At 39.1% G+C, this 24,623-nt stretch overlaps 1 protein-coding gene across 6 annotated transcripts in view; it reads right to left on the bottom strand.

Annotated features, from left to right (window-relative positions):
* The window catches only part of caskin1 (CASK interacting protein 1), a 100,818-nt gene extending 77,520 nt beyond the window's left edge, over positions 1-23,298 (bottom strand). For all 6 annotated transcript variants that reach the window (XM_060891912.1, XM_060891914.1, XM_060891916.1 and 3 more), the window contains exon 1: positions 22,733-23,298. In XM_060891912.1, coding sequence (XP_060747895.1) covers positions 22,733-22,826 — 94 coding nt within the window. In that variant the 5' untranslated portion in view covers positions 22,827-23,298. The remainder of the gene's footprint in view (positions 1-22,732) is intronic.
* Between the last annotated feature and the right edge of the window lie 1,325 nt (positions 23,299-24,623).

Genomic DNA, 24,623 nt, shown 5'->3' with positions numbered 1-24,623 from the left:
GATACTTCAAAAATATTTCTATTATAGTTTGGATTACATAATATCTAACTCTATATATATATATATGTGTGTGTAATTACTACAACATACAATATGGTAATGCACTATTTTACTTTCTTTCCTCATACCATATCTCACTCTCTCTCTCTCTCTCTCTCTCACACACACACATTATTTGGAGTAATTTATCTTCACTAATACAATGGAGCTTTTGTTCAAATCTGTAACTTTATCAGTGTTTAGCACAAAGAACTGTAGCACAGTAAACACAAAACCCTGCTGGATGCCTTCAAGTTGGGTTTTCATTAAATCAGCGATCAAACCCAAATCCAACTTTCTCCTCAGCTGAACCATATTATTCAAGAACAATTTAGTTAAGACTGACACACATCCATTTTTTAGCTCTAAGAGGACTCCTCATATCACAAAGCCCAAAATAGACAAGTTCGTCTCTCAGCTCTGGCTCGGCGCCACCACGTCACACACAGATCACAGCAGTGTGTCTTTCATCTTGCTCCCTTTTATCTTTTCTTCTGTTTCCCATCACATACACATGCACCACCTCTTCCAGCTATACTCACTATTTCAATGCTCTGGCCTGTTGCCCTAGCAGGTCTCACATTCATTTAAAATCTGGCTTCTTGTTCAGTGCAAAACAACTTGATGGAAATAAAGTCCCAATGTCTCTCCTAAAGCTCCAGAAATCTGGATATGCATTTAACTTATTCAAGGTATGCTTTATTAGGGTTACAAAATTTCGGGAATTTTCGAGGCTGGAAACTTTCCATGGGAATTAACGGGAATATATGGGAATTAACGGGAATATATGGGAATTAACGGGAATATATGGGAATTAACGGGAATATATGTAAATAAACTGGGAATTTTAAAAAAATGCAGAGGTGCCTATAACAAGGAACTTAAATGTAGTTAAAAAACCTTGCAGAATAATTTTGTTTAAAACAACAAGATTTAAGGCAATTTAAGTTGAATTTGTACCCTGCATTCCTCGGTCACTTGCACACTGCTTACTGGAGGGCCATTGAGGCCAAACCCCCTGCATGTACTTGCATTCTTCCATAACATGCACAGTAACACTTTATTTTAGGGCCATTTAACTAGTTGCTTATTAGCATGAATATTAATAGAATATTGGCTATTTATTAGTACTTATTAAGCACATATTAATGCCTTATTCTGCATTACCTTATTCTACATTCTTAATGGTACCCAATACCTAAACTTAATAACTACCTTACTAACTAGCAGTAAATTAGGAGTGTTACCACATGCACAGATTAATTAATGACCCTCCCACACACACTCACTGAAATAAAATAATCCTCCATATGTCACCGTGTGTGTGTGGTGGGGGGGGGGTGGGTGTTTGGATTCACCTCCATTTTCCAGGCCTTGACTTCCACAGAAGCAGAGACCTAATAAGCTTGAGAAAAAATGCTTCATTTTACATTTTGATTGAGACTTTTTTTAGAAGGGCAAGGGTGGGGGATGCTCTCATTTTAGAACAATCATAGGGAAATATGTTTATTACAATTATTAAGTTTATGATGTTCATTACAAGCATAATAATGTTTATTATTTATGCTTTTGTGTTACTCAGTGAAAGAATCAGTTAAAGCTCTACTTTCAATTCAATCTTACTATTAGTCAAGACGTCATTTTTAACATTTGTATTACCTTGCATGCATGTCTGCTTATGACCAAACAAAATGTTTATTTATGTTTGTATATGATATAGTTTATATACATTTCCCTATATTTCCAAATAATTCCCATAAATTCCTGTAAATTTCCATAAATTCCCATCAATTTTACAATTTTGAATATTCCCAAAATTCCCCAGATTAAGTTCCCGTGGAAAGTTTCCGGAAATTTACCGGAAACTTTCCGCCCTTTTGCAACCCTATGCTTTATTAACCTAATAGTCACATAAAAGTAATTTGTAATTAGTAATAGTACAAAAATTACTTTAAATTTTCTTAAATTTCTACTTACATGAATTTGGAGATTTTCTCTTTAATCTAGCTGTTTTAACAGAAAAAGCAGCAAATGACACAGACATTTATTTTGGGAATCCTCAAAGTCCTATAACTGGACATCTGATATTTGGCAGAATTTTACAAACACAAAAACACTATCAGCATGAAACTCCATTATAATATGATCGCAGATCAGTTTGTCATTTCATTGTAAATGTGTTTTAGTTATAATCTACACCATATGGCCAAAAGTTTATGAAGACCTGACCATCACAGTTATATACTGTAGGCTTCTTGTATACAGTAGGATGTCTCTGTTTGCTATAGCTTTACAATTTCCCTTCACTGGAACCAAGAGGCCCAAACACTGTTCCAGAATGACAATGCTCATGTGCGTAAAGCAAGCTCCACGAAGACAGGGTTTGTCAAGATTGAAATAAAAGAACTGGACTGGAGTCCTGACCTTAGCCCCATGGAACATCTATGGGATGAAATGAAACGACTGCATCCCAGTCATCCTCATCCTACATCACTTTCTGATTTCACTGTTGTACTTGTGGCTAAATGAACACAAATCCCCAAAGCCACACTCCAACATCTAGTGAAAAGCCCTCCCTTGAGAGTAGAGTATAAAGGGTCTATATTATATATACGATGATCAATAATCACATATGTGTAGGTGTGGGAAGTGTCCACAATATTTTGCCTATGTAGTGTAATACCTAGCTATAATGAAATTTTCCCAGATTTTTCCCAGAGAATTTTCTCTTCTTCGATTGGATCATTTAATCCTACAGAACCCAGTTAAGTTAAAGTTTTAATTAGTTCTAAAAAAGGCCAACTGCTGCTAGATCAGCAGATATCTGAACCCTAACAGAAGACAAAAAACATATCCTAAATTCTTATGGTGATGTTTAGTTTTTAGATATAAAGGCACTTAAGTTACCTAGAAATAAGGCAACTACTTACGCATAGGTGCCGAATAAATTTTGAGCATTGTGAGCTGTTATACTGCAGGTCTTCATCTCAGGTTTTAGATCAGTAGTTAAGATTATAGGATGAAGTGATGCTGGTTAAAGTAATAAATTCCCTATAAAATCAGGTTGTCTACATGCTTGTATTACTTCAGCTTTTGATACTATAGGTCCTAATGATGTCTTGACAGACGTTTAGGGAACCCCAAGACTCCACTTAGTCCAGATTGTAGCAGTTGATTCCTTACTAGAACCAGGACGTTTGTTCATTACACCAAGATTTTGCACTATGATGGCTTCCAGTGAAATTGTCTGTATAATGCAGCTAATGACCTTCACAGCACTGAATGATCCTTCCCCACAGAGTCTGAGTAATCAGTACCTAGCATGATTAAAACAACAGCATGGGGCACAGTCTTTTTCTACAAAACCTCAGCTACTGTATGGAATAGCCGTCCGATTCGTGTTGATGACTCAGACACAGTATCAGTCTTTATGTCAACCTTGAAAATGTATTTGTTTAGTCAGGCATTTTGTTAAATAGCTTTTCTCTAAGATGCAGATTGTTGGGTTTAGGAGAATAGAGATTTTTGGTAATCTGCAATGATTTGAGCTTTACATACTGTGATGTGCTGCTGTAATCATAAAGACTGCCTTGTGCTCATTCCAGGACTTTTATTCACAACATGCTCATACTGAACATCCTTTTAGCACCGTTTGACTTTACTATTACACTGTAAGATGCTGCCTAATACTAACCAGAGAAAAAGACATTTTCTATGTTGCATCTGCTTCCTCTCATGGCCACTTCCTTATGTCATGTGGAAGTTCTTCGTGGAAGTTCTTCTTTGCCACTGTCACCTCTGACTTACTCATTACATATCCGGAATTCTGCACGGCTGCTTTGGGACAATGCCTATTGTTAAAATTAAATTGCGCAGATTTGAATTGAATAATGTGTTCCTGTTTGTATTACTTATGAGTTTAATCTAGCTTAAACTAGAGACACAAAGCAACTTGGGAAACCAACTCACAATGCTACATAGCAATAATTAAATGATAGCATTTTTTTGGATTTGTGATTATGGCTCAGGTATTAAAATATCTTATTTAGTAGAAATAATTGCACGTCGGATGTGAGTATGTGTGATTGTACACTGCAATGGTTTAGCACCCCATCCAGGGTGTTCATTAGGCTTGTGTCGAACGTCCCCTGGGAAATGGTCCAGGGCCCCTGCAACCTTGGGTAAGATACAGAATTGGATGGATGAATAAGTGGATATTCCAACAAGAATAACTACATGTAGTTCTGCAGAATCTTTCTTACTTACTTCTGTCTCTGTGTGACATCTGTGCTGGTTTTGGCTGTGAAAATGAAACTTCAACTTTGTTGGCTTATTGGCATCTCTAAATTGTCTATAGTGTAATTGTCTTGCAAAGGGTTGGCACCCCCGCCCAGAGTATTCCCCACCTTGTGCCCAGAGTCCCCTGGGATAGACTCTAGGCCCCTGTGACCTTCTGTAGGATAAGAGGTAGAACTCACAACTTGTATCTCCCAACCTCCAACATGGACAAGCCAAAAAAATTCCATCAACTTGACATTCCTATTCATCAACTTGGGGAAGTCTATGAGTTCCTTCCGAGTTTATAGAGTGGCTTCAATTCCACATGGCTGCACACAGCAGCAGATGCATACAGAGTGACACTTCATACTTAAATCATTATACATACATACAGTACATACATCATACATCAACTATAGAGACATACATGTTGTTGTTTTTTTCAAAACTGCTTGCTGAATCTGTGCACAAGTTAAGACAAATGTAGCATTATAATAATGCTAAAGTTAAACTGATGCAACAAAATAAGTGACATTAAGCCAAAATTCCTGCCTCTTTCTGTCCCCTTCACACATCACTACTGGCCAATTGGTTTATACGTGGGTGACCAGTTTGGACTTTTCATACTGCCTCCTCTTGCAGAAATGTCTTTTTGACCTTTTGAAGATTTCGGAAACCTGCTGGAAGGAAGCACTAATTGTTGCCCCTCAATGCCAGATACTGGCCCAGTACACACTTCCCTATATGCTATGCATTTTATTATCCCTACTGTATTTAGCCAAAAATAACAGGCTGTACTAAGCATACTCAGCCTATTGAACCCAACTGTATTCAGAAACCCCCTGAAGTAACACCTGAGGCACCCAGCTGCTTTCTGCTTGTGTGTTGGCACTGTATTAAACTCAGGAAGGGAAATTCCGTTCCAGTCAGAGAGCAGAGAAATATCAGCGAGGAAAAAATGGCCAACACTTCTGCCCTCAGTGCAACATGGCGGTTTGGCAAAACCGTAAAATTCTATGACTAGCATTTAGCGCTCCTGCCAAGCCACATGTGGCCCATATGTGAAAAAACGGAGAAGATGCATGTAGACTGAGTCCAACAGGCTGAGGGCATTACCACGAGCCATGTTTATTTAATCAGTTCTTATAACCGTTCTGAAACAATTTTCTAGAACCTATTTTTTCACTGACACTATTGCAGAATCAAGTTCAACAGCACCAGCATTACTCTTATTTGTTCAATGCTGCCGTTATGCAATGTGACCAAAAGTATGTGGACACCTGACCATTCCACCCATATGTGGGTTTTCTTAAAACTCTTGCCACAAAAGTGGAAGTGCTCAGTTGTTTGGAAAGTTCTAGCATTATGATTTGCCTTTACTTGAACTAAGGAACCCAAACCTGTTCCAGCATCACAATGGTTCATAAGGCAACGGGTTCCCAAAGTTGACATGAAACTCAGGTCTCAAAGCCCTGACCTCAACCCCACTGAACACCATCAGGATGAACTGGAACTTTTCAACCAAGATCAGTAATGTTGGTTGGATGGTGGGTCAATAGGTACAAATCCCCACAGCCACGCTCCAAGATCTAGTGGTCTAAACCCTTCCCAGAAGAGTGGAATCTGTTTTAGCAGTAAAGGGAGGACCAAATCCATACTAACATCAATAATTCTAGAACTGGATCAACGTAATTCTCACGTATTTAGGGTCAAATCTCTTTCTTGATGCAAACCAACCATTTCAGGGTTAGCCTGAAACTGGGCCGAGATCACATCGCTCTTACGCTTTTATGAACCTTTTCGAAGGATTTACGCATAAGAGAAAGCACCCAAAGAAGTCCAGATATCAGAACTATTATGGGGAATGAAACAGATGGCAACCAGACAACCAAATATTGACGTAAGGTTCTTACATAAATAATTAAAATTTAAGATCAAATTAAAACATTGAAAAATAGTAAAATGTTATTAATTTTTTAAATAAATAAACCTATATTTTGGGAATGTAACAACAAATATTCATCAGTAAAAATAAATAAATAAATAAAATTAGACAGTTTACAAAACACCTAGCCATTTCCACAGCCCAAGGCATGATCGTTAAAGCTTGATCTTTCAAATGATAGCGCAAAGTGCATTATTAACACTGGAAATATTTCCTGCAGATATCACAACACAGAAACATTTTTTCATGTCTAAAAATCTTGAAATGATTAACACCATCCAGACTGATATCCGTCACTCTCACGACTACGTACCGTACCTTTCCCATTAATTTCACTAAAGTTCCTACATAATTCAGCAGCAGTTACTGACTAATATGCTCTGATGAATAACTGAATAATAAGACGCAAATTTACACTTAATGTACTACAAAATATGCCAGGCACAAGCAATAATGGCTGGCAGGAAATCAGAGCTGCAATGCATCCTGGAACTAAAGCATAATATCTCAATTCTTTACAGACAAGGTCTTGGAGTGAAGAGATAAGTTGAGCTCTCAAGTCTTATGCTCATGCTTTTTGATCTGTGCTCTGGTTAAACTTTTATCATACAGTATTTTCACCATATTTAGGTTTGAACTTGTATAGATTCTAAAGGAAATCCTAGACGATGGCAGTCTTTGTGCTGCTTTCTGAATAGACTTGATATTGCTGCCTTTATATTTTTAAAGCATCCATGCTAACAATATTGTGCATACTAGTAATCGGTTTACCGGTGTGTGAACAGGATGTACATAACTGAAACTAATGGATGGGATGGAATAATGCACTGCAAATAATGTGGATGGCTTAAGAAGACTATAGGATTAGTGTTTGATAACTGAGGAAATAAACACAGGTCTCTGTAGTGTAACTCGAGACTGTCCGAGAAGGGAAGAAGTGCTTGGTGGAAAAAAAAAAGAAAAAGAAAAAAATTCCCTCAGTGTAGTTTCCATTCAGAGCTGTGACACACTGCCTCATTCTCTGAGCAGCAGAAACTGAGCTTATTTAAAAGTCAATTGGGAGAGTCAATGTGTTCCTGTCTCATGCTGACTTGTTTCGCATGAAGACAGGTGGATGGAAAGTCCCACCAATGTCCGTTCGGTTTGTCCGTCTTTCCTGTGTCTTCTCTTTAAAACAATATGATGATATGTATTATGTACGTAGTAAATAAAGACAGCAGCGTTTAGTAGAAAAACAGATCTGCAGTCAGTCCAATCAAGCTGTTATATTTTATCTGGTTAGTGATACACATTATACAAGATTTTTTGTGAATGTTGTGACCAGAAATGCATGAATACTTCAAGTATCTGGAAAACTGCTTGAGTTGCCAAGCAGGAGATTTTTCTTTTTAACTCCTACCAGTGAAGACACACTTGCAATGACTTTCTATGACATTTACATTTACCCATTATCCAAAGTGACTTACATATTTATTTCAGTTTATACACCTGAGCAATTGAGAGTTAAGGGCCTTGCTCAGGGGCCCTGCAGTGGCAACTTGGTGGACCTGGGATTCAAACCAATGACCTTCCGATCAGTAGTCGAACACCTTAACCACTGAGCTACCACATCCCTATGACAGCTGTACTCATGTTGAATTGAAGAGGGTTTTAGATGAATGTGTTGTGATATCATAGTCTGAGGAAAATCTGTGGGTTATTTTTTTAATACTTCAAGCTCCTGCAAATAATACAGAGTTAACCTGATTTTGTGTCGGTAGATAATGATGTTAGAAATGGTATGAAAAAAAAAAAATAAAAACTCCAAAGGCAAAGTGTCAGGAAAATGTTTTGTTTAGAATGCTTTCCAAAATGTACAGAATGCTTTTCTTGATCGTCAGAGGGCTTGATCACCTCTAACACCAAGCAATTACTTAATCCTTCATCAGGATTATCATAGCATTAAGAGTTTATCCTATGGAGCTTGAGTGTGCGGAAGAAAACGTATCTGATGGGACTACAGTGTAGGGCATTATGAAGACACACACATACTGTATCTAGAAGCAATTTCATTTAGATGATCTACCTTTCAATTCCAATTCAATTTATTGTATAGCGCTTTTAACAATTGACATTGTCTCAAAGCAGCTTTACATAAATATAGAAACAGAATAAATATTCATTCATTCATTCATCTTCTACCGCTTATCCGAACTACCTCGGGTCACGGGGAGCCTGTGCCTATCTCAGGCGTCATCGGGCATCAAGGCAGGATACACCCTGGACGGAGTGCCAACCCATCGCAGGGCACACACACACACTCTCATTCACTCACGCAATCACACACTAGGGACAATTTTTCCAGAGATGCCAATCAACCTACCATGCATGTCTTTGGACCGGGGGAGGAAACCGGAGTACCCGGAGGAAACCCCCGAGGCACGGGGAGAACATGCAAACTCCACACACACAAGGCGGAGGCGCGAATCGAACCCTGACCCTGGAGGTGTGAGGCGAACGTGCTAACCACTAAGCCAGAATAAATATTGTAAAGTATAAAATTAAGTTACTATTTATCTCTAACATCTATCTCTGATAAACAAGCCTGAGGTGACGGTGGTGAGGGAAAACTCTCTGAGATGATATCAGGAAGAAACCTTGAGAGGAACCAGACTCAGAAGAGAACCTCGTCCTGATTCGGGTGACACTGGAATGTAAATAATGTCCTTTCTACATCAGCATATAGCTGAGTGGAATTGTGCAACCAAGAGCTCCTCAGGAACTAATAGGTCAGAGTTCATTACAGACTTAACCTACTGACGTTTATTTTTTTGGAGGTGAGAGGAAACCCAGAGAAGATCACTGTGGACATAGAGAGCATACAGATCATGTAAAACATCCCACTGGGGGATCCTGGAGCTGTGACAAAGCATCACTAGCCATTGCATCACTCTGCTGCACCCAATATTCCAGAATATCCTATTTACTCAAATAGAAACCTTTTCTATTACGTGCTGTAACGTAAATTTGTCTATACAACCAACAATTTAAAGGCTACGTCCCAAACACATGATTTTACCAATCGTATCAATTAATCTAAGACAGTGAAGAAGACTATGCAGGGCACTGGGATGCTTTTCTGGGATCCTGCAATCTGAAACAAAACATACAATTTGAGACAAAACACTCAATTTGAGACAAAACACTCTATGATTTTGGTTTCAGATAATCACACCTCCTGAGGCAGCAAGAGTTGACAATCTAGTGAGTGTTAACTAAGAATACATCTGACTTGTCAATGCGACAAACATCTGTCATGACATCTCGGGATGTTACTCCTCCTCAGAAAAAAATGTTCAAAAAAGATAAAAATGTTGTCCATGAAGTCATTTTAGAATCCACCTTAATAGCCACAGACATTTCTTAGTGCTGTTCTAGCTTTTTATAGTTCCATTCGCAATGGTGCTGACATTTTTGTGTCTGACAATGTGTTTGTCACCCATGTGAGTATTTAAGAAAAAAAAAAAAAAAAACAAGATTAAAGCCAAAGTTTCATTGATTTATTCATCAATTGCTCATAGGGACCCAGTGGGGAAAGTCAAATGACAAATAAGGGGTGACAAATAGAAGTCAGTTCTGTTAATGTCAGGGTTGCCAGATTGGGTTAGATTAACGTAAAACAAAAAAAATCCACAAAAAACACTTACAAGACCGACCACGTGTTAGTGCAAACAGTCTGTCTATAACGTGTGCAATAACCGTAGCACTATATATAGGACAGGAGAAGGAAAGTGGAGTTATCCTGTTACATTGCATGACCTTGTTATGCAAATTGAGGATAAAAGTAGAATAATGTGTCTCCCCTTCCTAATGCCTATTTTTGGTCTGATATCAGGTCTTTTCAACCCTGGCAACAGGGGACACATATCTGGGGAACACAGTTAAAGATATATCTAATACCTCTCAAGATTAGCCGTTAGGGGTTACTTTAAATTATACCTCTACTTCTAATTGACTGTCATATATCACCCTGATCCTGGTCCACAATCTATAGACAAGGGCGACTGCTACCTTTGGTTTGCTGAATCTGCTTTACCTGCTCTTTTCGTTTATGGATGCCATTTTCCTACTCTATCTGTTTGGCTTTTATTAGTCCCTCAAAGATTTCAACATTTAGCCAACTGCAGAAATTAAGATAAAATCTGTTTATTGTGTCTGAACTGGAATGTGTTTACAAAAAGAATCCTGTGCTCGCAGGCTCGCCGATAAAAAAAAAAAATAAAAAAATCACAAAAAAGCTCTATATTTATACAGTATATAAAGTCCACCAACAAAGATCCTGTGTGCTGTATCTCGATGTGGTTGTCTTGAAACTGTACGTTGATGTGATAAATCTGTACCTACAGTGAGCTTGGATGAACTGTAAAAAAAACAAAACAAAAAAAAAAAAACAAAGAAGACTGTAAAATATTGTGAATTTTATCATATTGCTCCAGTCGTAGTAGACGATTTCATTTCTATGTGTTATCTTATTGTGTGTGTGTGTTTGAGCAGTCGAGTACAGATTGTCCTCCAGAAGGAGAAAGCGAGTGGCTTAGGCTCTGCATCCACCCACCAACACCTCCACAGCTCTACTGCTACAACTTACATAACATAGAACTGGCCTTCAGCCACTTGTTTCCTTTGTGTTTCTCGATTCTAAGAGATATTATCCACCAGGTGAAAACCAAGCGGTTTTCTTTAAGCAGGTCGGACACTCTGTCTGTTTGTCGAATGACATATTCGCTGCATTTAAGTTTCCATATGAACAATCCACATCTTTGATAGTGACAGTAAATAAAATTATTTGCGGTCAATGCTAAGCGTATTTACATTGACATTTTAGCCATACAGTCGTTTGGTATCAGATCCTTTTGCCTCTATTTTTCTCTTTTGAAAGACATAATGGCTACCTGCACGTTACGTCACAGCTAGTTTACGCTTAGCGTATTTTGCAGTTGCCTAGCAACAGCTTTAACATACCATTGGCTGACACATGTAAGCATTTGCGAGTAAACAAAATGTCACATATAACGACATAGCCGGCATTATTTAAATAAGAAAATTGCGAGATGCTGCAAAATAATGTGCTTCGATATGTGTGTATGTGTATATACAGTGTTTGTGAGAGTGTGTGTCTGGATGAAACACTGAGTGCATATGAGTGTATGGTTGTAGACTAAAGTCTAGTTTATATAGTACAGGAACCTGATTAAGGACATATTCAGAAACACACAACACACACACACACACACACGTGTGAGCGTACGCACGCACCATTCCATCCTTCTCGCACATTTTCTGCAGCATCAACACTTCAGTGAAGTGAAATCCATCCCTCAAATTTATTTCCCTCTAAATCATCAGCACTCTGCCTGCAGGGAAGAAGGTGTGTAAAGGAGGAGGTTAATTAGCACGATATTCTCATCTCTCTTATCTTTCAGAGGTCTTTCTCTAATAATTCTTATACAACCTACCTCCACTCCACCACCGTCCACCCACCCGGCCCTAAAACGGACATGTCACCATCCACTGACTGATGCTCCATCCACTAGGGATCATAAGACTGATTATTAACCAACGCTACACTAAATTGAGCATAACACAGCCAGATGTTCATGCAGCTACAGCTGTTTAAAAAAAAAGACACCACAGTGAGTGACAGGTGCTTCCTATATGATCCATTAACTCTCCTATTTACATACACGTTTCTTTCTATCCACTTACGAATGAGGAAATACAGGTGAAGCAGTGAATAATACATGTCGTGCTGCCATTACAACATTTTTTAATAGAGGAGCACTTGCCTGCTCTTGCCTGGTGTAAATCCCATTTGTCCTTTACTCAATATACCCTCGCTACACTCTCTCCTTTTTCTTTTCTGTCCTGTAGTACTCTATTTATTTGCTATATCCTCTCTTTATTTCCAGCACTATTCATATCTCATACATTCCTATCCTTAATGCCTTCCCTATTCCCAGTCTAAACTCTCTAAACACTCTTTTTTTTTTTACTTCCTATCTACATTCTTGTCTCCATACTGTACACCCTTTTACTTCCTCTGGTTACCCTCTTGCAGTCATTACATACCTTACTACTTCCTCCTTTACTTCCTAGGAACATCATTACTTAGAACGTCCTCCCTATTATGTTCGATTCACCTTTATTATTTCCTACAAACTTTCTAAACCCACTTCCTAATTTCCCCCACGACATACAACACACGCACATGCACACACACCTTTACACCCTGTTGTATTCTTTATATTCTTGTGCATTCTCTCCCAATTATTTGCTCATTTCCCATCCACTTCCTCTGCACACTTCCATTTGACATTTCTCACTCTCTAACCGTTTATTCCTGCCCACCTCTGCCTTTATGTCCAATCAAAGAAGCCATTTTGTTTTTAGATCCCAAGATATAAATGGAAGTTGAAGGTTAAAGTAAGCAGTAAGGACGTGAGCCAATCGGGAGTTACATAACACGCTCACAACACTTCCTTTTACTTTTATTTTTCTAGGTGTGTCATTTAATGTGTTTCCCCCCTCTTTTTTTTTTTTTTAACAAGTATTTTTAATATATATTTATTTTTTTACGAGCGCTAAATGTGCCAAGATGTGCCAGACCTACGCCTGTCCACTTCGTCTGCTGTTATCACATCTCCCAACTGTGGAAAAACATCCGGCTACCGACTCCGATGCAGAAAAATTGATCTCACGTCTTGATCTAATGTCTTTTAGCTCTCGGTCTCTCTGCTGTGTCCCTCTCTCCAGGCCATCTGCGCTGTAATTCAATCATTACATGCGGCACTGAGAGAACTCAAGGCCTGGATTGGGTACAGGGATCCATGCCAGTGTCTGAATATTTTTTGAATATTGCCTAGGAAAAAATGTGAGTAAGAGCTGGAGCTTTTTTAAATAGTCCCAGACGTTGGGTGCTTTTTATAAAAAAAAATGCTGATTACTTCTTCAACGTCCTGCTCTCTGACTCTGTAGTCCTCGTTATTTAGCAATGTCCTTTCTTTACCTTTTTTTATGCCAATGTATATGTTTCAGCTTCTTCAATCTCCTTTATATAAACAAATCTGATTCGGATTAAATGGAGCATTAAAATGCCATCAAGCCTAGAGCTCCTCTTGAGAGTGTGTGTGTGTGTGTGTGTGTGTGTGTGTGTGTGTGTGTGTGTGTAAGAGAAAATAAATATATATTCCGCTGTTTTAAATTAAAACATTTTCAAAATGCAAGATTTCATTTTAATAAACACAGTGTGTGTAAATATAATGCTATAAGAGACACGGATAAAAAGTGGGTTCATCTTCATGGTGGAATTTATATCATGACCCAGTTGTGACTAACAGATGGTGTTTGTATATTTTTCTGTATTTTTGTATTTTAAACCAAGCAAAAATTCATCATCCGGCGTGTTTGCCCTCCTCGTCATCCTTGTGTGTGTTTGTGTGTGTTTGTGTGTTATCTAATATTTTTGGCAGAATGAAACACTTATGATGTGATGAACATATACAGTATAGAACACAGTCAAGCTTTTTTACTCTGATCATTGCTTCAACTAATCCGTAAAACACTCATCTGTTCACACTACGACGTCACAGAGTTGCTTTTTTACTTGTTACAGCCACTTGCCCTTTCTAACCACTACAAGTGATGAGACTCTCCTGGACACCAGTCAGGATGTGATGTATGAAGCAGCATTTGCAATATTACAATTTTCAGCAGAGATGAAAGATTTTGCTCCTACGAAACTTCATTTAAATCCAGATTCTAACTGCTACATTGAATGATTGACGAGCGAAGCGTGATCAGTTCGCGTCGTATTGACATTAATCAATAACAGTGTGAAATCTCTTGAGGATGTTGGTGCTGATGAGAAATACAACAGAACTCATGGGTTTGATACTCAGCTTAGGTGTGAGCTTGGTGTTTGGCCTCAAGAACACACACTTACATCCTGTTGGATGCATGAAAACAAACTGTATTAATGTTACTCTGTTCAACCCATGTATTTGTTCGAATGAATTACATTCAATGACAAATATCCTATCTATATTTGATGGACTTAACACTAATTCCTTCCCACTGAAAGTCGTTTGATGTTCGCCGATGGAGACCCGAGCACAAAGTTGACCGACGCAATGGTTCAGAGACCATGTGACAATCTCTAAGCGGTTCTAGCTACAGTAAACGAATGGGTCACAGGCTGTCCATGCAGATCTATCCCCAGCAGAGTGCACCACCAAGCGACGACTCTTCATCCAGAATAGGGCATCAGGATGGATCACACTGGGAACTCAGAACACTGATCCTTTGAGTTTTTCCTTTAGATTACATTTCCTTGAAGATTCACATATATTTTCACTTTATTTTCAATAAAGATGTTTGCTTGCTAAGTTCTCTGTCTTAAAAAACAACATTAAAAATGTTAAATATTAAAAAAAACAAAAAAAAACAAATGGTGATTAAATCATGATCCAGCCTGAAAAAATAATGACATAATGGTTGAAAGTTTTTTGTTGCCATTGATGAGTCTGATCATTTAGATTCACTTATGGAGCCACAATTTATTCCTCTTTACACTTGGCTTCCTTTATTACCCATACTGCTCCATTGCTCCCAAAACCCTTCCTTATTTTGCTAACTCCACTCCTGTCTCTCCTTACACCCTCCCTTTGCAATGTTTGATGACACTCTCCTGAATTCATTTCCTATAACCTACTGTCGTTCACCCTCCTCTTCGTTCACTATTACCGCCTTCCAGAAGATAACCAATTAATCAGACCCTCCACCTTAGCCTTCCTTCATACCTTTAACCCTTCACCAAACACATTATATCCTCCTTTTAACCAGTCCACCCAACCCCACCGTCCTCCCTGCAGTAAATCCCACACGGTCCTCACTTTCCTCGCTATTTAATTTCTAATTCTGAAGCCTGAGCTTCATCTGCTCTGTGAAAAACAGAGTAGGTGCTTACACACCTCCAGCAATCCTATTAAGTGTGCCAGATACGAATACATCATGGCAATTTTACAAACAACATAGGATCGATAAATTTCAGCACTCCCACTAATGCACCAACACTGAACACTAAAGACGCCATATCAGGGAAAACTGAGGAGCCAGAAAGGAACAGAGAGGAGACAAGGTTTCTTCGCAGATAATGGTCATCACATACACACACACACAGTGGAAGAAAGTACACACACTTGGCTATGTGTTCTAAAATCTACAGATGAGACAATACCTCATGTCTCTGGGACTGACACGCACTGAGTCTGAGTCCACATCTCCTTCACAGCAGGCAGAGAGGCCATGCCTACTTTACTGAGGATTCTACAGTATCTACAGAGATTTTATGGCTGCAATTCGCTAATACTGGTTGCCATAGTAACATTGTCTATCAGTGGGTGGCCCAACTAGGATTCAACTTGACAGCAAATCCATTTTCTTCAATCTTTACTCAGATTTGTATCTGCTGCACCACATCGCTCCATATTCGCATAAAGTTAAACTTTTCTCAACTTTGTCACGTCACTATACACGCCCACTTCTTGGCAGTTGCTACTCATGTCACTGGAAGTTGCCGTCTCGCAACGCTCTATGGTCGCTGTGTTGCTTTTTTACGTGTGAAAGTAGTATGACAAAGACTCAGGCAATGCCTCCTTGACTGTTACTGACAGGAACAGAGGTCACTCCTCCTTCACTGTTACTGACAGGAACAGAGGCCACGCCTCCTTCACTGTTACTGACAGGAACAGAGGCCACACCTCCTTCACTGTTACTGACAGGAACAGAGGCCACGCCTCCTTGACTGTTACTGACAGGAACAGAGGCCATGCCTCCTTGACTGTTACTGACAGGAACAGAGGCCACACCTCCTTCACTGTTACTGACAGGAACAGAGGCCACGCCTCCTTCACTGTTACTGACAGGAACAGAGGCCAGGCCTCCTTCACTGTTACTGACAGGAACAGAGGTCACGCCTCCTTCACTGTTACTGACAGGAACAGAGGCCACGCCTCCTTGACTGTTACTGACATGAACAGAGGCCACGCCTCCTTCACTGTTACTGACAGGAACAGAGGTCACTCCTCCTTCACTGTTACTGACAGGAACAGAGGCCACGCCTCCTTCACTGTTACTGACAGGAACAGAGGCCACTCCTCCTTCACTGTTACTGACAGGAACAGAGGCCACGCCTCCTTCACTGTTACTGACAGGAACAGAGGCCACGCCTCCTTCACTGTTACTGACAGGAACAGAGGCCACGCCTCCTTCACTGTTACTGACAGGAACAGAGGCCACGCCTCCTTCACTGTTACTGACAGGAACAGAAGCCACGCCTCCTTCACTGTTACTGACAGGAACAGAAGCCACGCCTCCTTCACTGTTACTGACAGGAACAGAGGCCACGCCTCCTTCACTGTTACTGACAGGAACAGAGGCCACGCCTCCTTGACTGTTACTGACATGAACAGAGGCCACGCCTCCTTCACTGTTACTGACAGGAACAGAGGCCACTCCTCCTTCACTGTTACTGACAGGAACAGAGGCCACGCCTCCTTCACTGTTACTGACAGGGACACAGAACAAGCAAGAGTCACTGAGAACTGACTCAGACAATGGACACGCCTTTTTCCCCCACTGATAGACGCCTGGTTTATATTTGTGCATCATTTCATGTCATGTTTGTACTGATGTCTAGCAAAAAAACATGAGCGCGGTTGAAGTGTCACATAGTATATAGTGTATAGTGTATAATATAACCTTAAAATATGTCTTGCACTGACTTGCACTGAACATTTTTCACTAGTGGGGAGTCAGGAATACACACAGCAAAGAGATAGCATTACTGAGACTGAAAGAGATAGCGCTAACTGCCACTTAATGGATAGCTTTCTTCCCAAGAAAAGTGAGTCTTATTATTTCCTAATAGCTCACATTTTAGATAGACTCTGTAAAGCACCAAGATAAGAACCAAGTTCCAATACTCATAGTCAAAGTCCATAACAGGAGTCAAAACACTCAGGCGGAAACAAACATACAAAGCAACTAATTCATAGTCGGAACCCGGAAAACAAAAAGGAAGAACTACAGGAGAAGACCTTCTTAGACAAAAATAAAGCCAGTATATTGACATTAACCGAATGACACACAACTGAAACAGTGAAACACTAAACGTGCGCCCCAAATCAGATCATTATACACTAATCAACACCATTTTATAGTATAAACAGAAATAGAAAATTTCACCTCAAAGAAGTTGGTGATTCAAACCAGGTGAGAAGAATCATGCTACATGATGATAGCTTTCTTACGAGTACATTTACACACACTTACTCAGTATTCACTGACTCAGGTTCTTTTAGAATAAAAACCAATGACCTAGTGAACTATATTGAGGATATGTTTTGTTAGAAACTACAAAGCAGTTTGGTCTGTTGCTCTGGATAAGGGCATCAGCTAAATATAAATACTAACTGCACCTACAGTATAACAGTCACTGAACCCCTTCACTGTAGGGGTTATGCATTCTGACCTGAACCATTTTCTTAGTATTTGCCACACATGCACTTGCCCAGTTGCTGTGAACACAGTGAAGGATGACTCACCTGACCATCTGAATTTTTTCCACATCTCTGAAGACCAGGTCCTGTAGCGTTTGCACCATTAAACTCTCAAATGTGCACTTGTTTTATAATGAGGGGTTTAAGCACTGCAATTCTACTATAATATTGCTCTCTATTTATAGATGCTAATCATTTTTGCTGGATTTGCTGGCAGTCTGATTACGTCTGCACTGACGTCAGCTGCACTTTTTCCGTTAAAAATACACAAATCGTATTGAAAACGTGTAAAAGTCACACTCTGTAGTATAGACGTGCAAAGGACACATGTGGCCCTGGCTGTGATTCTGCTTACGTATCGTATGCTCTACATTTGTTCTAAGCTAAAGGATACTTAAAAGAGAACTATGAATATTTGACAAATGCGTGTCATGAATTTTGTCATCAGCTCTCTTATCAGCATGATGCTACCAACACCGTGCTACACCATAAGTACACTATTTGAACATGCCATTTAAAATTATGGAATCAAAAGACCTTTTTTGAGATTGGTCTCATTCCATTTTGCTACAGGGATTGGGGTGATTTAGAAGTGCTTTTGTCTAGGTGTCTAACCCCATAGCCCAGATACATAAAGGATACAAGAGATTGTTGTTAATGACTCTGTAAAGATTCCTCCAGCTTCTTTAATGCTGCTGCAGGTCCCTTGGTAGCCTCCATTAAACCTTTTTGTCTTGTCTTTGTATAACTTTTGGAGGATCTGTTCTGTTAGCAACGATCTCACTGTGATGCTCTATTTTCCATTTTCTTCCATTTTGATGATGGTTCCATGTCCCACCTAATGTTCTGGAAATTCTTTATACCCCTCATGCAATCAATATCTTTCAACAAGTGAGACAGAATGCATGCTTTGTTAGCTTTTTGTGGCTTCCGCAGTTGGATTAAAGCAAGACTATGCAAAGAAAATACTACAGAAACAGCTGGTCTTGTGTTGGAGGTTAATCCGAATCATTTCATCGATGACAGCTGTATAATAATTGCTATTGAACATGAGATCGAATGTGATTGGTTCATTCTGAACACAGCCACACTCCCAAAAATAAAAGTACACATTTGTGGCCAGGTTCTTGTAACTTCTAATTGTGATTTCTGATTGTTTTCCAATTTATTTTCATTTCACGTAACAAAAACCTGCCATTTTTGACATATATCCCTTTTTAGATCCATTGTATGACAATGTTTCCATTGTATGACTGTGAGGTTTTCTAATTGTTTTGCTATTGCTATCTTCTTGAAATTACTTGGAAACCATGTTTTAGTAGTAGCCGTAACTCATAAATTATTTCCAACTACTTTACCAGATTTTGGCAGCGGCTCAGTCAGACCAAGCTGAGCTTTTCAGCATGAAAAGGGATCGCCTGACGTGCTGAATAATGCGCTTTGAATAATCCATAATCCAGCCAGAATCTTACAACAAATTCTGTTGTGTTTGTACCAACAACACTAACAAAAATAACAGCAGTGAGTCTTTGTTGATTAAGCGTGTTGTCTGGCTTGATCATCTGTGAAGTGATGCAAATACTAGTAATGTTAGTAGAGTTGAAAGCCGAATGAAGTCGGAACAGCTTTCAAAATGCACGTATGTTAAGTTCAACACTTTTAAGACCACAACGCAAACGTCTTACTAGCTTGGACCATAATATTTACCAAGAGCAAAAAGTACTGTATATTATGTGTTATATTATGATATTGTGATAATCTTTCTCAGATTGTTATTAAATCACTATGAAAATTGTGCCATAACTAACATGAGTAACATCTTACTCCCATGCACACATATCCTTTAGCTGCTGAACACAAGCAGGGAACCTGAGAAACCCTGAAGCATGGTAAGAATAGCTGTAACAAAATCTGCCATGGTATTACTAAAGAAAAGTCTTCACCTTTGTATGGGTTCCTTGGTTTCTCTTGTGATGTCATGTTAGTTATAGAGCCATGCTGTGATGTCATGTTAGTTATAGAGCCATGCTGTGATGTCATGTTAGTTACAGTGTTAGGCTGTGATGTCATGTTACTTACAGAGCCATGCTGTGATGTCATGTTAGTTAAAGTGTTAGGCTGTGATGTCATGTTAGTTACAGAGCCATGCTGTGATGTCATATTAGTTACAGTGTTAGGCTGTGATGTCATGTTAGTTACAGAGCCATGCTGTGATGTCATGTTAGATACAGAGCCATGCTGTGATGTCATGTTAGTTACAGTGTTAGGCTGTGATGTCATGTTAGATACAGAGCCATGCTGTGATGTCATGTTAGTTACATTGTTAGGCTGTGATGTCATGTTAGTTACAGTGTTAGGCTGTGATGTCATGTTAGTTACAGAGCCATGCTGTGATGTCATGTTAGTTATAGAGCCATGCTGTGATGTCATGTTAGTTACATTGTTAGGCTGTGATGTCATGTTAGTTACAGTGTTAGGCTGTGATGTCATGTTAGATACAGAGCCATGCTGTGATGTCATGTTAGTTACATTGTTAGGCTGTGATGTCATGTTAGTTACAGTGTTAGGCTGTGATGTCATGTTAGTTACATTGTTAGGCTGTGATGTCATGTTAGTTACAGAGCCATGCTGTGATGTCATGTTAGTTATAGAGCCATGCTGTGATGTCATGTTAGTTACATTGTTAGGCTGTGATGTCATGTTAGTTACAGTGTTAGGCTGTGATGTCATGTTAGTTACAGAGCTATGCTGTGATGTCATGTTAGTTGCAGAGCCATGCTGTGATGTCATGTTAGATACAGAGCCATGCTGTGATGTCATGTTAGTTACAGAGCCATGCTGTGATGTCATGTTAGTTACAGTGTTAGGCTGTGATGTCATGTTAGATACAGAGCCATGCTGTGATGTCATGTTAGTTACAGTGTTAGGCTGTGATGTCATTTGGTTACAGAGCTATGCTGTGATGTCATGTTAGTTACAGTGTTAGGCTGTGATGTCATGTTAGTTACAGTGGTATGCTGTGATGTCATGTTAGTTACAATGTTAGGCTGTGATGTCATGTTAGTTACAGAGCCATGCTGTGATGTCATGTTAGTTACAGTGGTATGCTGTGATGTCATGTTAGTTACAGTGTTAGGTTGTGATGTCATGTTAGTTACAGAGCCATGCTGTGATGTCATGTTAGTTACAGAGCCATGCTGTGATGTCATGTTAGTTACAGTGTTAGGTTGTGATGTCATGTTAGTTACAGAGCCATGCTGTGATGTCATGTTAGATACAAAGCCACGCTGTGATGTCATGTTAGATACAGTGTTAGACAGTGATGCTATGTTAGTTACAGTTCTATGCTATAATAACATGCTAGTTACATTTACCAATGTTCATAACATAATTAAACACTACATGTTACAGGCAACTCACCTTGCTGTCTTTTTTCAATAATAATAAATTTATAATCAGTTTATTTATAATCAATCTACAATTCATGTAGATTAGCGTTGCTTTGATTTATTTCCATGACTTTTAAAATTGATATATCAATCCAGATTGTAACACCCTTATTATTTATTAACGCTTTATTATTGTCAGTTACAGTCAGTCCATCTGTTACATAGTGTTAATACTAGTATAAGGCCGTAAAGCAGTGTTAATTACAGTGTAACTGTTAAGAATTTGGGGTAAAATACAAGTCTGTAATGTAGTGTTAATTACTAGTATCAGTTGATTAGGCTTAACTGCAGTGTTACAGTAGGAGGCTGTGATGTAGCATTGGAATGATACTGCTATGTATTATTAGTTACAGTGCTAGGCTGTAGCGCAGTGTTAGTCACGGTGCCATGCTGTTATTGGTTACATGTATGAGGCTGTTATGTACAGTGTTACATTAGATAGAGCTTTAGATAGAGTTCGTTATGTGTATGACTCTGTTATGTAACATATACATATGAACATGTGGTACAGTTTTATGTAGCATGTCAGGCTCTGGTACAGCGTTAGATACACTGTGAGGCTGTAGGACAGTGTTAGATTTATGAGGCTGTTATGTAGTGGTAGTAAGACGAATTTATGTGATGTGTCACACTCTAGTAGTCCTAGGTACATAGTCCAGCTGTAGCAAGTTGTTAGTTACAGGTATATGGATGTTATGTCATGTTAATTAAATGAACGAGGCTGTAACACAGTGTTAGTAATATGGATGAGGATGTGATTTGTTAGATGCATGAGGATGTGATGTGTTAGATGCATGAGGATGTGATGTGTTAGATGCATGAGGATGTGATGTGTTAGATGCATGAAGATGTGATGTGTTAAATGCATGAGGATGTGATGTGTTAGATGCATGAGGATGTGATGTGTTAGATGTATGAGGATGTGATGTGTTAGATGCATGAGGATGTGATGTGTTAGATGCATGAGGATGTGATGTGTTAAATGCATGAGGATGTGGTGTGTTAGATGCATGAGGATGTGATGTGTTAGATGCATGAGGATGTGATGTGTTAGATGCATGAAGATGTGGTGTGTTAGATGCATGAGGATGTGATGTGTTAGATGCATGAGGATGTGATGCCCGGTTAGTGATAGTGCTGACAGCAGGTAATATTACACACACTGTCTGAAGTGTGAGGGATGCAGGGATCCAGATGTGCTCATGTAAACATATGTTAATTATTATCACGATATTATGTCAAGAAGACTTCTTACAATTTCCTGCAATTATTTGCATGACCCTTTACCTGAGTTATATCGTTAGGCTTCAACGTCGAATCCCTTGACATTTGTTCCCTAAATAATCACGAGCCCGAGCGCGCGCACTGTGATCGATGCAGCACATCAAACACACAGCTGATTTATATAGAAATGGGGCACCTACTTGCTTTGCCGGGTTTGGGCCTCTGCAGGAGTTTCTGTACCGTGATTAAATCCTCGGTCTTCACGGCCTGGAGCAGTTCCTGATCTTTGCCCATGGTTAATTTGTGTTTTCACACCCGGAGCATCCTCTGAGAGCGCGCGCGTGCGTGCGTGCGTGCGTGAGTGCGCGTGCTGTTTTCCCCGCGCGGATCCTCCCTGTGCTGAAGGATGATGCTTCAAATCGCGCAATAAAGAAGAAAATAGTGCTGCTGCTTGTGATCGGTGCGATTTTACGATTTTAAGCTTCAACCGCAAGAGCCTCAAATGGTAATCACTGTGCAATCGACAGCCTACATCAGTACAATGTCGAGAAAACGACGTGCATATTATAGTCTCGTGCACTCAGACACGCAGAGGATCAAACACGTCGCCGGCGTTGGACGACAAATTTAACACGGTTTTATTTGTTTTGTCAATAAAAAAGCAGTTGCACTGAGGAGTTACATTCCGAGATTTGAGCAGAAATCCCACCGCCCGCCGTGTGCATCAGCAGTGTGTCTGCCATCGCTGCTCCTCTCCGTGCAGTGTGTTGTGTCCCAGCTGTATTAAAGCGGGACGATTCGAGAACGAGTCGGTTCCTTCCGAACGACTCTATCAAAAAGGAATCGATTCTTCTGCAAGAATGACCAATGTCTTGACATATTTGCATCGTATATTTTTTTAGTTAATTTTTTAGATATTTTTGAACTTCTTAAGTGGTGACAGTGAAACCGTTCTGTGATATATGTTATCGTGTGCAATTTGTAAAATGTACAATGTTCACTGATAAACTGATTCCACACGCAAATGGAGTCCTTTCTTAAATAGACTGGCATAGAGGTAACCGTATAAAACCGTATATATATATATATATATATATATATATATATATATATATATATATATATATATATATATATATAATCTATATAATCTGAATGTGAGTGTCAAATCAAACGAATCAATTCCCGCGTGCATTTCGATTCACCACGACGAATCGAGTCAGTGACGTCGCTGGACGTCGGTTAGCGTCGCCCTAATGGGAGCTGCAGTAGTAAACAACAATACTCACTCCAGTGAACAGAATTAGAAGGAACAACTCATGAAGAATTATAAATGTTATTCATTTCCAACAGAAAATACGCCGAGCCAATGCAGCCATTGTGTGTCTAAAAATATCCTGAAATGATTAATAACCTTTCAAACACTGAACATCAAACATAGTCACAACTCAAATAAGGTGAAAATAAAACTCAAACACAAGTATTCAAACCTAGTGAGGGTTTCAGATGGAATGTCAGCCATTTTAGGGATCTGTCTAAAAACCATCAACACCTCGAGTCAGTTCTGACAAGACCTCTAGATAGCATTTGGTTTTATTTGCTAAGAACCAGAAAGTATTACACATAATGCACTGCATGTCAGGGTTTGTCAAGTGTAACGCACAAAAAAACATTAATTGTAATATTTATTGTACAATACAAAGCAAAGGACTTGTCAAATGTTTTTTTTAATGTTTATCCAAAGTGACTTTACAATTATATATATATATATATATATATATATATATATATATATATATATATATATATATATATATGTGTGTGTGTGTGTGTGTGTGTGTGTGTGTGTGTGTGTGTGTGTGTGTGTGTGTGTGTGTGTGTGTGTGTGTATGTGTGTGTGTGTGTGTGATATATCATTAACACTCAGCATAGACCCTTTAAAAGGACATGAAGGGACATGCTTACTAAAGTTTTTATTGACATGACCCATAACCGTACGATAACGATCACACAAACGATATAATTTTAAAATGCAGCCTTAAATCAAAAAACAATCACAGTTAAACTCTTATATATGCTACTATCTAGTGA

Source organism: Tachysurus vachellii, chromosome 18 (genome assembly GCF_030014155.1).
Source record: "Tachysurus vachellii isolate PV-2020 chromosome 18, HZAU_Pvac_v1, whole genome shotgun sequence".
NCBI lineage: Eukaryota > Metazoa > Chordata > Actinopteri > Siluriformes > Bagridae > Tachysurus > Tachysurus vachellii.
This window is presented reverse-complemented; position numbering and strand designations above follow the sequence as displayed.